Source organism: Suillus discolor (genome assembly GCF_016758755.1).
Source record: "Suillus discolor strain FC423 chromosome Unknown F5147scaffold_21, whole genome shotgun sequence".
Taxonomy (NCBI): Eukaryota; Fungi; Basidiomycota; class Agaricomycetes; order Boletales; family Suillaceae; genus Suillus; species Suillus discolor.
In genome coordinates this window covers 331587-343104 of record NW_024541268.1, presented here as the reverse complement: position 1 = coordinate 343104, position 11518 = coordinate 331587, and the positions used below count along the sequence as shown (strand labels likewise).

The 11518-nt window shown below is 49.5% G+C and overlaps 3 protein-coding genes across 3 annotated transcripts; 2 read left to right on the top strand and 1 right to left on the bottom strand.

Annotated features, from left to right (window-relative positions):
* Nucleotides 1-132: 132 nt before the first annotated feature.
* Nucleotides 133-2417, top strand: F5147DRAFT_611177 (uncharacterized protein). Its single transcript, XM_041432433.1, has 3 exons — nucleotides 133-204; nucleotides 258-543; nucleotides 596-2417. The coding sequence occupies exon 3, from the start codon at nucleotides 597-599 to the stop codon at nucleotides 2343-2345; it is 1749 nt and encodes a 582-aa protein (XP_041294000.1). The 5' UTR covers nucleotides 133-204; nucleotides 258-543; nucleotide 596; the 3' UTR covers nucleotides 2346-2417.
* Nucleotides 2418-2870: 453 nt separating this feature from the next.
* Nucleotides 2871-9356, top strand: F5147DRAFT_651942 (Mus7/MMS22 family-domain-containing protein; the record flags this gene model as incomplete). Its single annotated transcript, XM_041433569.1, has 14 exons — nucleotides 2871-3053; nucleotides 3107-3145; nucleotides 3230-4516; nucleotides 4578-5462; nucleotides 5662-5894; nucleotides 5926-6095; nucleotides 6135-7005; nucleotides 7084-7194; nucleotides 7299-7987; nucleotides 8043-8329; nucleotides 8375-8530; nucleotides 8582-8707; nucleotides 8734-9123; nucleotides 9177-9356. The coding sequence occupies 14 exons, from the start codon at nucleotides 2871-2873 to the stop codon at nucleotides 9354-9356; spliced, it is 5607 nt and encodes a 1868-aa protein (XP_041293999.1).
* On the bottom strand, nucleotides 9336-10893 carry F5147DRAFT_136474 (Mak16 protein). Its single transcript, XM_041428218.1, has 5 exons — nucleotides 10684-10893; nucleotides 10518-10627; nucleotides 10365-10468; nucleotides 10193-10305; nucleotides 9336-10142 (listed from the first exon to the last, which is right to left on the bottom strand). Exons 1-5 carry the CDS (start codon nucleotides 10743-10745, stop codon nucleotides 9467-9469), a joined length of 1065 nt encoding a protein of 354 aa, XP_041293998.1. The 5' UTR covers nucleotides 10746-10893; the 3' UTR covers nucleotides 9336-9466.
* Nucleotides 10894-11518: the final 625 nt, after the last annotated feature.

Sequence of the window (11518 nt, the reverse complement as noted above, 5' to 3'; positions counted from 1 at the left end):
ACATTGCATGATCGTCTTGAGTCTTTTCCCGTGTGCATTCACAAACACTTCGAGCGGTCGTCACATTATGTCAGTTTTCGACAAATTATATCACATTCAGTTTGAGTCGATTTTCGAAACCGTTACTTAGAGCACTTATCAGCCACTATCGCGGCGAGTTATATTCAGCTTCAAGCTTCAGGCCCAGGCCTTATGAGGAATATGGTGAGCGCGGGAAAATACTGTCAATCTCATTCGAATCATTCCCAATTTCCCAGCCGTCAGAAGCTGTCAGAGGGCTTAGGTTAGCCCTGCTAATACAAGTTATGGGTAGAAGCCACGACATACTGTGGCGGGAACACATCTGGAGCCTGTTGAAGCAAACTCTACTTCCAACGTCTCACTTCCCGCTCGCAATTCAACCAAGAACACGCTGAAGCTTGCCCATTTCGCGATCGGGGGGCACGACACGACATACTACACACTCAGTACTCAGGTATTAGTAACACGAGCTTCAGTGTTCCAAATTCATCGATTTGCATTCAGCCTCCTCAACAACGAGAGGTAATTTTTCTGACCGAGATTTCGCATTGGACTAGACTGATTACCCCCGTAGGATGACGCTTTCTAATTCCCTAGATATCATCCCTAGAATGGGGTCTGGCGTCATTGAGCACTGTCATGCGACTCGCGCCCACGTCGACAAAGACATAGCTGCATTAGCCGAGTCCTTGCGTGGCTGTCGCTCTCGCAGGATCAGTCTCTCTTATATATCCTGGCTTCCACTCGAGATTCTCACTGCTGTCTTCACATACATCGTAGAAGAGGACACTTTCAAGAGTCCTACAGGCACACCCCGCCCTAATGGTGCTCCTGTTTCTATGATAATCACCCACGTCTGCAGGCACTGGCGCCAAGTCGCTCTCGAGTGTCCTACTCTTTGGGCATCTCTCAATTGCGTCTCTGCTAATTGTCTGGACATGATGTTGGAGAGATCGAAGAAAATTGCTTTGGTTGTTATCTACAGGTCGCCGGGCTCGTTGCGAAAATGTTTCCAGCAAATTCTTTCGCAGTTACCTCGCATCAAATTCCTCCAGTTGTGCTCATATCCATGGGATGTCAATCGCATTTTGGATTGCTTATCATCGCAACCCGCGCCGTTGCTTCAATCATTCAAATTCTCAGTCGCGGGGAAATCTAACTTCAGAGTCATGGGGTCCATATCAGATGCCGTTTTTCAAGGACGAGCCCCCCTACTTCGGAGCGTTGAGCTTATGGAATGTACCTTCAGCTGGACGTCGTGTATTTTTAGTGGGCTTCGAACTCTAGATGTGAGACGAATAGGATCTGCATCTTATCCTACTCTGTCGCAGCTCCTGTCAACTCTGAGACGTATGCCTGAGTTGGAGCAGCTGACACTTGGGCTGTCATCCAGAATTTCCGAGGACACCGAGCTTTCTGACCGAGTTCCACTCACTCGGTTAAAAAGTATAGCACTGGACGCCTGCACCCTCCGAAATGCTGTATCTCTCTTTTCATGTCTCGCCTTTCCCGTTGATGTCAAGATCGCTCTCAATCTAGCACCAATTGGAAGCTGCCTTTCCGACCTATTTTCGGCCATGCACAAGGATCCTGACGGATCAGGTCCTATCATTCGGTCGATGCGTGCCAATCTTTCGTACCATACATTCGGCGTCCAATTCGGCACATCAACGGCATTCAAATCCAAGTATTCTTGGGACCCTCATAACGATGATATACTACTTTCGATTCAATTCAAATGCAGTTCATCCACTAGAAAGCCCCCCATCATATTTGACATGTGTCAGATGGTCCCGCATCGCCAAATTCAAAGCTTGTTTGTGACATCCTCCCTTGTCCTCCGAGAAAACTTCTGGCGCGTAGGGTCCACTGACCTTCCGGAGCTCGAAAATATTCAGCTGAGTGGGACCTGCAATATGAGAAGCCTGATTGCTGTGCTACAAAGTGGAGGCACACAAAGTTCGGATATGGCATATCCCTCGCTTCATGCTCTGGAGTTCGAGAATATCGACTTTGGATGCGGTGAAGCTGAAGAACTTCAGGACATTGCCATAATGCGAGCCGGTCATGGTGTCGGTATACACGAACTCCGACTAGTGAAGTGCAGAAATCTGGTGGACGATAGAGTGCAGTTCCTCAAGGAAGTGGTTACAGACGTCGATTGGGACGGGCATGAAGAGGGCTTGGTGGGCGGCAGTGGCTCGGGAGGTGGCTGTCTTTGTCACATTTGCAGGGATGAATCTTCTGGGGAGGACTACATGCAGGCACTATTACATTCGGATTATGATTACGATCCTGATTCTGATGCATATTCGGAAGACTAGTTTCAGTTTGACTGTATCTGGGACAAGTTATGATCTTGGTCGAATATACACTACTTAGCTCATTTAGCTGCATCACAAATCTCATCTTCTTTCGGACGAAATCTGTTGATAGAAACCTGTGTTTACTTGTATCTCTTTCTTCTATGCACCATCCAATCTTTTAGCTGTACATAGCTCACTGGCAAATTGCAGAAAAAATCATACTGTCAGGTCACCTTGCGGAACGGCATGATGTCAGAGAAAGATCTAAGGATTTAGTCAGGAGACATAAGTAGTCAAAGATTAACAGACCAGAATGATATGCGCAGACGAAACAGCCGGACGCCTTTAGGGCCGGAGTTAATGGATTTCTCTGCCAAAAATTGATTTTTTCGACGATAAAAACCCAGCCGTAGTATCGGGAACTTCATTATACTTGGTCACAATCACGTGACGAATCACGTCGCGTGCAGCTGTCACACTGACTTCGACTTGCTTTGACCTTGTCTCTTAAAGTTATCACTGAATCCAATCCAATTTCTCTGCATGGACCTTGATGAAGTCGTGGACACATCCGACGTTGAAGAACGTGAATTTGATGCCTCAGAGGTAGATTATTACACCCATCTCTCCTCCAAGAAGACGCGACCGAATTCAGGACCTACCACCGAGTTGCATGGAAGGTTTAATGATAGACAAGATCAACCCTCCCCACGGAAACGTGCCAAGGTAGACTTGAAATTCTGATATTAATCTTACTGCGGTGCTCATTACTTCTCAAGACAACTCATGGCGAACCTGAATCGCAGCTGATTGTCGATGTCAGTTCGTCGTCCCACGCATCGCCTGTGAAAACCACCACATCTTTTGTACTGCATACAAGTACACTACACTCGCCAATGCAGGTTGCATTCAACCATATTCCCAAACTATTCCTTCCAGCTGCCGATGCACCCGAAAAGTCATTGCGCAACGAGGCTCGTCACCCACATATTCACGAGCCGAGTTTCAACGACCTAGATATCCCTCCCCCACTTCTTCCAGCTGAATCTGGAAACCTGACCAATCATCCCATCGCTTCAGCCGACGTGCGGCCACAGGCTGATCCCCAGTTGCCGCTTCCTGATTCCTCTCAACCTCAGCTAGATGACGCCCTTTTCCCGTCATCGCCCGCGGCGTTCCCCTCTCAATCTCTAGATTTTTCTCAGAGCCTAGCACATCTTGCTCTATCTCAACACGAGGGACTAAGTTTGAGTCCATCCCCTTCCATGTCGCGCCCAGCAGACTCGTGGTCGTTGTTTTCTTCCCCAGAGCCTTCGACGCAATCGTCCCAGGGGATTACTCCCCAGAGTATCGGAAAACCTACCCATATGACCCGAGATACGCCACCGCTCACTGCGTATCCCTCTGGTCGTCGATCTCCATCCCCTGACGAGCTGCTTCTCATCTCTCCTGAAACCCGCTCGAGACGCCTGTTGACCCCAATCACCCCAATAGCTCAAGACGCCCCATCCCCGGCTGTAGAATCACAGGATCTATTACCACTCCCGTCTCCTCCACATCTCGTTATCCCTGATGACCCAGAACCAGTCAGCCGTTATTCTCTTCGCCGCAGGCAGGCACGTCAGCTTCAACCGTACGCGTTTGACAAGGCGCAGTACAAGGCGCAGATGAAGGCAAACCCCGATGCGATCGTGAAGTTTGTGAGTCCGCAACATCGCGAGATGCATGGAGAAGATGGGTCACAGTGGGCCGATGGGCAGACGCAAGGTGGAACCCAGGCAGAGTATATTTTCCCGGTTGACAATCCGGAAGAGGACCGAGATTATGTGGATGTGGAAGGAAGGAGGCGAAAGAGGCGGGTCACCATTGCTGAAGCTGATCATCATAACCGTGAACAGGAGGAAGGATGGCTCCCTGAGGCTCTAAGAGATCTGTCTGAAAGCGACGAGATTGAGGGAACAGATGAAGTTCGCAAGTTAGCGAGGGATGCGAGGAGAGCTCGGAAGAAGGCTGAGGCTGAGGCAAAGAAGAGGGAGAAGGAAGAAGCTCGCCTGAGAGCGCAGGAAGAGAAAGAAATTGCGAAGAAGAGACGTTTCAAGAATTTCCCACTGGTAGCATCATCGTCAAAGCAGCCTGCTGCGAGATCATCTTCAGTATCCTCGAGACGGTCTCCATCTCACTTAGGCGAGGTGAGATTTGTTTGGAAACACTTGTTATATACTGACGTACTGGATATCTTCCTTTTTTTAGCTGTCTCCGCCAGTCCTATCCAGGCTTTTGAAGGGAAAGCAACATGTCACACTGTCTCCTTCCCGCTCGCCCTCACCCTCGCGTTCCCTTCGTTTTGATCCTTCACAGCTTCAGTCCCGTTCGTTGGCAAGGAATCCCCCTGCGACCGACGAATACGAGTATCAACAAGATGATGACTACGACTACTATAATTTCTTCGACCACAACGACCATAACTTGGAGAATGTCAACCCTGATACCGACAACGATGCAATTGAAATTCCTTCGGCACCGTCAACACCACCACGCTCCTCGTCTACATTGCCTGATGGGAGCAATCACTTGGATTTGTCCGATGATGATCCGCTCGCCCGTGAGCCTCGCGAGGAGTTCAGCAGTCCTCCCCAAATTTCTTCTAAAGATCGCAAACGTTTCCGCCTCTTGCAGCGTATGATGCCCGCTGTCATGATCAAGAAGCAGCTCGAGCAGCAAAGTTCCCAAGTGAAAAGTCTTGCCAGTGCGAAAAGAGCGCGTTCTCCAACGCCGTCTGATAGTGGCGACGAGCCCTTGAGACCTGGACATGCACGCGTCCGAATGGGTGCTGGTGGACGTGATGTTGTAATTCAGGGAGACCCTGAGAGCTCGGATGTCGAAATTCCTCGAGAAGAGGACATGGAGGCTGAGGTACCAGACATCGTATCACAAGTTCGTCGGCGGGCATCACCCAAAGTCAGATCAAGGTCTCCGGCCATTAGCATCTCTTCCAGTTCTGAGAGTGGATCCGAGAGTGATGGCGAGGAAAGTGACGGTATGATCGACGACGCACGGATCGACGCATGGAGCCGAAGTCGCCGGCCTATGCACGAGAAGAGTCTGATTGACTGGATGCTTACGCGGACCAGGACGGTGGGTGGTGGGAGAAAGCAGAGGGCCAAGTCAAGTCAGGAGACCCCGAGGTTCTGGTGCAAAATCCCGAGACATGGGTGAAAGCAGAGGTGGACACTCAAGGCCAAAGCTCAATATTGTAACAGGTGGCGCGCGAATGGGGAATCAGACCCTTCTCTCCTTCCCCGCTGTTTCTTCTGACCATGACCACCGCTCTCAGCATTCACATCATCACAAGGTCCACAAGCGGACAGAATCGACAATACCAGCGGAGCGCGAGTCCAAGGCACTACGAAGGGAACGGAGGAAGAAGAAGCGCAAGAAAGCGGAGGGAGAGCTCTACAGCTTCCACCAATCTGGCACGCATATTGCGCGAAGGGGTTTGCGAATTGATCTGGGTGATGAAGGATTCCATCAGGCGCTGGACCCGACTTGGAGGAAGGAGATAGATAGGTGGCAAAGGCAACCTGGATTAATGCGGCAGCCTGCGTCTGCGATTTCATCCCGAGTTCGTCGAGAAGATACTCAATCTAAGCGCCAGAAAATTCCGGTCTCGCGTGTTGATTCTAAACCTTCAATCTAGTGTCGAGTCCAGTCAGGATGAACACCAGAGAAAATCGCATGCTGAGTCAGGTCCTCCACCCTTCCGCGTCGGTCCGCGTCGTAGCCACGTTGACTTTGATATACCACTAGATCCGCCACGCGAACGACCACCACCTGTGCGTAGGAAGGGTTATAACGACGTCCACGAGTTTATGCATGCTGCAGATCAACGGGCGTTGTTGACCACAGTCGACTTGGGCATCGACTCTTTGCCCTCAGGGATTGCGTTCTCAGCCGGAACGTATATTGGCCGCGGGTTTCTTCACCAGCTGATATGCCTCGTTACAGGGCATGCTCAGCCTGTTGCTCCTATGTCATATGTTATTCGAGGGTTCGACCTTGGACCTGACACATCGGTGCATGTTCTTACGACTGTAATTGCACCCTTGTGTGATCAGCTCGCGGATGACGTGCTCAAAGGACACGAGTGGACGGCTGTGACTGGGAAGGACTGGGAACTCGCAATGCGAACGGTGTGCCAGTTGGTATCGTGGCAGTGTCTCAGCATCGACGACCAGGACTTCAGTTCGCTGGAGCTCACGGTACACGAGACTATGGGTTCTTTAGTGGCGCGGGTGTTGGAGGCTAATTTTCATCAATTTTCATTACCTGTTTGCTGGTTTGCAGTAGAGCTCGCTGCCCGGATCATGCACGCTGCAAGGACTCGGCGGGGGTCATCAGAGACCCGAGAGTTGTTCAAATTTGCGCTCTTGCTCATGCGGCCCCTGTCAGATGTAGACCTCCGGGAAATTTTAGCATCGTTTAGGGAACCCGATGGCCCCCTAGAGACCAACTCAACTGCCGTTCAAGCTGTAGAGTCATGGATATGCCTCTTTCACCTCTTGATCAACTGCACGCCTGAGTCTCCTGGTAAACTATCATCGGAGCCATTTTGGCTTTTGTTCAAACAGTTGATCCAAGACGAAGCATCATCGTTCATCACTGCAGTTGAGGCGAGCGAGTACGTTTGGCGGAATGTATTCTCTTTTTGTGCGCTCTCACAGTTCTCTGTGCACGGGATGTCGACATCCCTCAGTAGAATCGCACCTTCATGGGAAACGGTTTTGGCTACTCTGAAGCTCATCTCCCTAGTTGCCGATCCACAGAAGGATGCACTCACACATACTGCATCCCTCAACAAACGAGACGAGTACGTCTCCGTCGTCGCTTCTCGATGCTTCTCTTGTGGAAGCGTTGGCATTGGAATTTGGATGATGCAATGATAATGTTCAACCACCTCGTGGAAATATTCAGGAGCCGTAGATTTGCCAGTCTCCGCCACGAGCAGCCTAAATTTATGCAATTCATGGTGCAAAGGGATATTTCTTTGCTTTCAGTACAAGACAGGGGCGACAACGTATTCGAGGTGCTCCTCAAGATGATCGTACAAGTTGCGCAGGCGGACAGCACGAGTGACACGGAGAGAAAACAACGGGACATACAGGTGAAGAAAATGCTGAACATGGTCGTCCCAGTTGGCTCGGTGTCATCGACTAGGGCCGTTCAGCCGACTGGGCAGGAGAGTTCTATGCTTTTCAACCGACTCAATGCTATGGCAGTCGCGATTCATCTTGATCCCTCCATCTCCAACGTTCGACACCGCGTTGGGCAAGCTCGTCGATGCGTCAACTTCAAAGATGCACACGATTTCACCAGGGCTGTATGCATTCGAGGCATTGAGCATATTTGCGCTGTTATGCGACATCACCGCGTACAGCTTGGAGAAATTCTCAACTGGCTTGCCGAGGTTACCGGCATCCTACTGGACGAATACCAGGAGGCGCGCACGCTAACGAATAAAGACAACAAGAATATCGTGAAGAACAAGACAGTGGAGATGGTCAAGAGTCTTCTCACATCGGTTGTTCGTATGATTGAGACATGCTCACTGGACACTACGGATGAGCGACACGAGTATCCAGATCCTGCCTTTCTGGAGGGACGTAAGTGATTGACTAAAGCCAACGAGATATTTCCTGACTTTCCCTTCCTCATCAGCATGGGTAAAGGACGTCTTCAGTCCCAAAAATCCTATTGCCATAGAGCAAAATTCGAGTGCTTCGTGCCAAGAGGTGGTGTCAGCTTTTCTGGATGCTCGAATGAGGGCCTTACCCCGGCCCACCGCACCACCAATATCATTGAGTGTTGATAATCAGGAGAGCCAGGATGAGTACGACAAGTTCTTCATCGACTTGAACGATCCAGAAATCTTAGCTGCTCTTGGTGACGAGCCTGCACAAACTTCTGGAATGGAGTGGAAAAGGAAGGAAGAAGCAGTTTGCAAGGTCGTTCTTGTTGTTCCTCCTATATTTTTTCCTGACAGTTTTTAGATCTGTGCACCGCTTGCTTCAGCGATATTCCGGGTTGTTTGCAGATATGTAGTCGACTCCCCCGCACCAAGCACAGTCGATAGTCGCCGTGAGACAGCTGATAGATGGATTGATTGTTGGGTAGGAGTCGGTAATGTGCTGGTTCAGAATGGATCGGTTTGTTTCGATACCTGTTTCGACTGCTGCTATTCAGCTCTTCCTTTTCAGAGTTGGAAAAACCACATGCACCTTGGACCTGAATCATGGGAGCGGATACCTGATCCCCTATGGCGTCGCCGGGTTGGTCTTAGATTCTGCCTTGCACTTCTCAGACTTGATTCGAAGGCTTACAATGTAAGTCCAATTTTTGTTTCTCGTAGAAAAATACTCATCGCTTGAAGGCATATGAGGACTACTTTATCGAAGTCCTCCTCACATGTACTGTTCCCTCCAAGACGACAATCGAACACGAGTATGCATCCATCGTATTCACTCTAGACGGTCTTCAACACCCACTTCTACGTGGCGTGCTGGCCGAGCCGTCTACAGGATCATCTACATTCGAGATATCGCTAGAAGAATATTCGACAGTCCGGCAGACGCTGATTGAATGTGAGAATTCGTTCATCAGGGTCAAATACACCGCTCATCGTCAACTAGCGGTATTTGCCAATCTCACTGAGCGTTTGCGAGATAATACAGATCCCGTCAACCACAAGTATCTTGGCTTCTTGGTTTCTATGCTCTCAGCTATGAGAAACAACTATGAAGTTCGTGCAATTGCCCTGATGTCTGATCATGGAGCTAATGACTTGCACACCAGAGCCTGTTATCTGGGGAGGAACGAGTAACTTATGCCGAGTTTTGTCGAAAGGTCTTTCGAGCGCTGTTGAGCAAGAAGCCACTGGCATCCCAGCCACGGTTGTCAGAGCTCATTCAATGGGGGAAAACAACATTGGCGAGAGCAGGTGATGATGACGGTGATCAGCCTATCGAGAACTGATTCATGTGTCTCATCGATAATCAAGATCGTTCACGAATCTTGAATGTGGCTGCTCGTACCGCAGTGGAATATATATATGTAAAACAGCTGAGGACCCAGGTCCCCAATGGCTACCAATTGGCCAATGCGGACCTTGTGAGTGGTACACTCTCCATTTCTCGCTCGATTTCCACTTCCACCCTCGGGCCTCCTGTAAAGAGTAATGATAAGTCACTGGATGTCGAATTCAGAAACAACGAACTTCTCCCTGGCTTGTCCAATTTCTTTCTTGGGGGTGCCCTTGCTGTTGTTGGCTTGGTTTTCCGCTTTCCAAGGACGGTTTTGGATGGTGGTTCATCTTCTGGTGAGCTGTCGTCGTCTGACTGGTCATCCCCACTCTCCTCTGCGCCCAATCCTCCGTCTACCACATCTTCCAAATCGCTCAGTTCATCATCCAAATCGCCATCTTCATCTCCACTGAAATCACTAACAAACTCGTCCCCTTCGGCGTCCCAGTCCTCCTCCATCTCCTCCTCCTCTTCCTCCTCCCCATCCGTCTCATCATCTTCCATATCCAACTGAGCACCAACATTCAATTCCTTCTCCTTTCCACTCTTTTCCCGGTCGAGGATTGTTTGCCAGACACTTTCGTTCACGTTGAGTGGCGCATCGCCGTATGCTTTTGATTTGAGCCGCTCGATCAGCTCCTTTTCGATGGATTTTTCAAGGTGGGCAGCAGAGAGAGCCTTGCGTTCCCGTGTCGCTTCGCGTCTATCTAACTTCTTTTTCACGCCCACGAGCTTTGGCCTGAATAAGTGTAAATGAGTAGTAACAAGTCACACAAGTTGAAGACGCACTCCTGCCGTAGTTTTATTCGACGCATTTTGATAAGATACTGGGTTATCTTCGTGACACGCTGTTTGCATTTGTGAATAGTGAAGTTTGGCCAATACTTTAGCTCTTTATCGATCTGGATGACGGAAGCAAAGCACGTCAATCGAAAGTAGCTTGAGTCTGGAGCCAATTCACCTGTTCTAGTGCCTTGGAATAGTCTTTTGACAACTCAATCTTCTCCCACATATTAGCAGGTGTATGTGCCCGCTCGATCGTTTTTATACATAGATACAGCACACCTAGGTGGACATCAATCATGACATATGACATTGAATCAAGTACACTTGCCTTCATTCTCCCTCACCGTCGCATACCGCGAGTTCGCAAGTGGACATGACTGCCGTGTACACAGACCCGTGACATTGTATTCATTCCGGCAGAAATTCTGAGTGACAGTCCTGTAGCATGTATGATATGTGAGGTTATGCAGGGTACATCATGGCGGTGGACGTACTTGACTTTATACGAGCAGAATTCATGGCCAATCACAGACCATATCACGTCGTCACTTTGCATTTTTGGATACGTTCAGGCTCTGAAACGTGGCCAGATGCAGAGGATGTTCACGAGGCAGAATTTTCGGGTTGCAGATTCCAGATTCCTTCAAAAGTGGGCGATCGAAAATTATCAATGATCACGTGATCAGTGTTGAACGCGTTTGAATTGATTGAAGTCTTTGAGATTCACGTTAGAAGCTTAGTGTTTGGGTCGCAAAATTTTGAATTTCTACTACAACGGACAAAGACCTAAGCTGTAAGAATACGATAGAGCTATCTGGGCGAAAGCGCGCAGTGCTTCCCGGTCCCAATCTGCATGCCTGTAAGAGACGAGTGAGCTGCGAATCCCACACTAGTAGGAGTCCAGCGACGCATAGAGCGAAACTCATATTCCCAAGGTAGTAGGAGCGGATGAACTAGGTGCTTACTTTGACGAAAGCCTTAGCGGATGCGTGGCATTGTGTATCGCAGATACTCATCATGAAGTGCAGGGGTGGCTTGCAGGTATGGTGCGAGGATCTGTGTGTGTTTTCGAAGGTAGAGTTGAAAGGCGTCGCTAGCCCAGCGTCCCATGGTTTTGACTACGTCGAATGGGATGTTGCGAAGAAGATATTCCAATGTAGCGCCTATTCTGATTCCATGACCCTGCAGAGGGACAAGGCCTGCATCTGTCGCGGCTTGTGCGAGGCACGCGATGAATTTTGACTTTGTGAGGACGCGATGGCCTTTCCCATGCTTGTAGGAAAAGAGGGCTATATTTCTGGTAGGGTCGTTAATGTGGTAATGATTCTC

What these genes read in the sequence shown, in the direction of transcription:
- F5147DRAFT_611177 (XM_041432433.1), top strand. Translation starts at nt 597, where the DNA reads ATGACGCTTTCTAATTCCCTAGATATCATCCCTAGAATGGGGTCTGGC.
- F5147DRAFT_136474 (XM_041428218.1), bottom strand. Translation starts at nt 10,745, where the DNA reads ATGCAAAGTGACGACGTGATATGGTCTGTGATTGGCCATGAATTCTGC. An exon ending in TTCTGCTCGTATAAAGTCAA is followed by an intron (nt 10,628 to 10,683) that starts GTACGTCCACCG and finishes TACATGCTACAG; the next exon opens with GACTGTCACTCAGAATTTCT. An exon ending in ATTCCAAGGCACTAGAACAG is followed by an intron (nt 10,306 to 10,364) that starts GTGAATTGGCTC and finishes TCCGTCATCCAG; the next exon opens with ATCGATAAAGAGCTAAAGTA.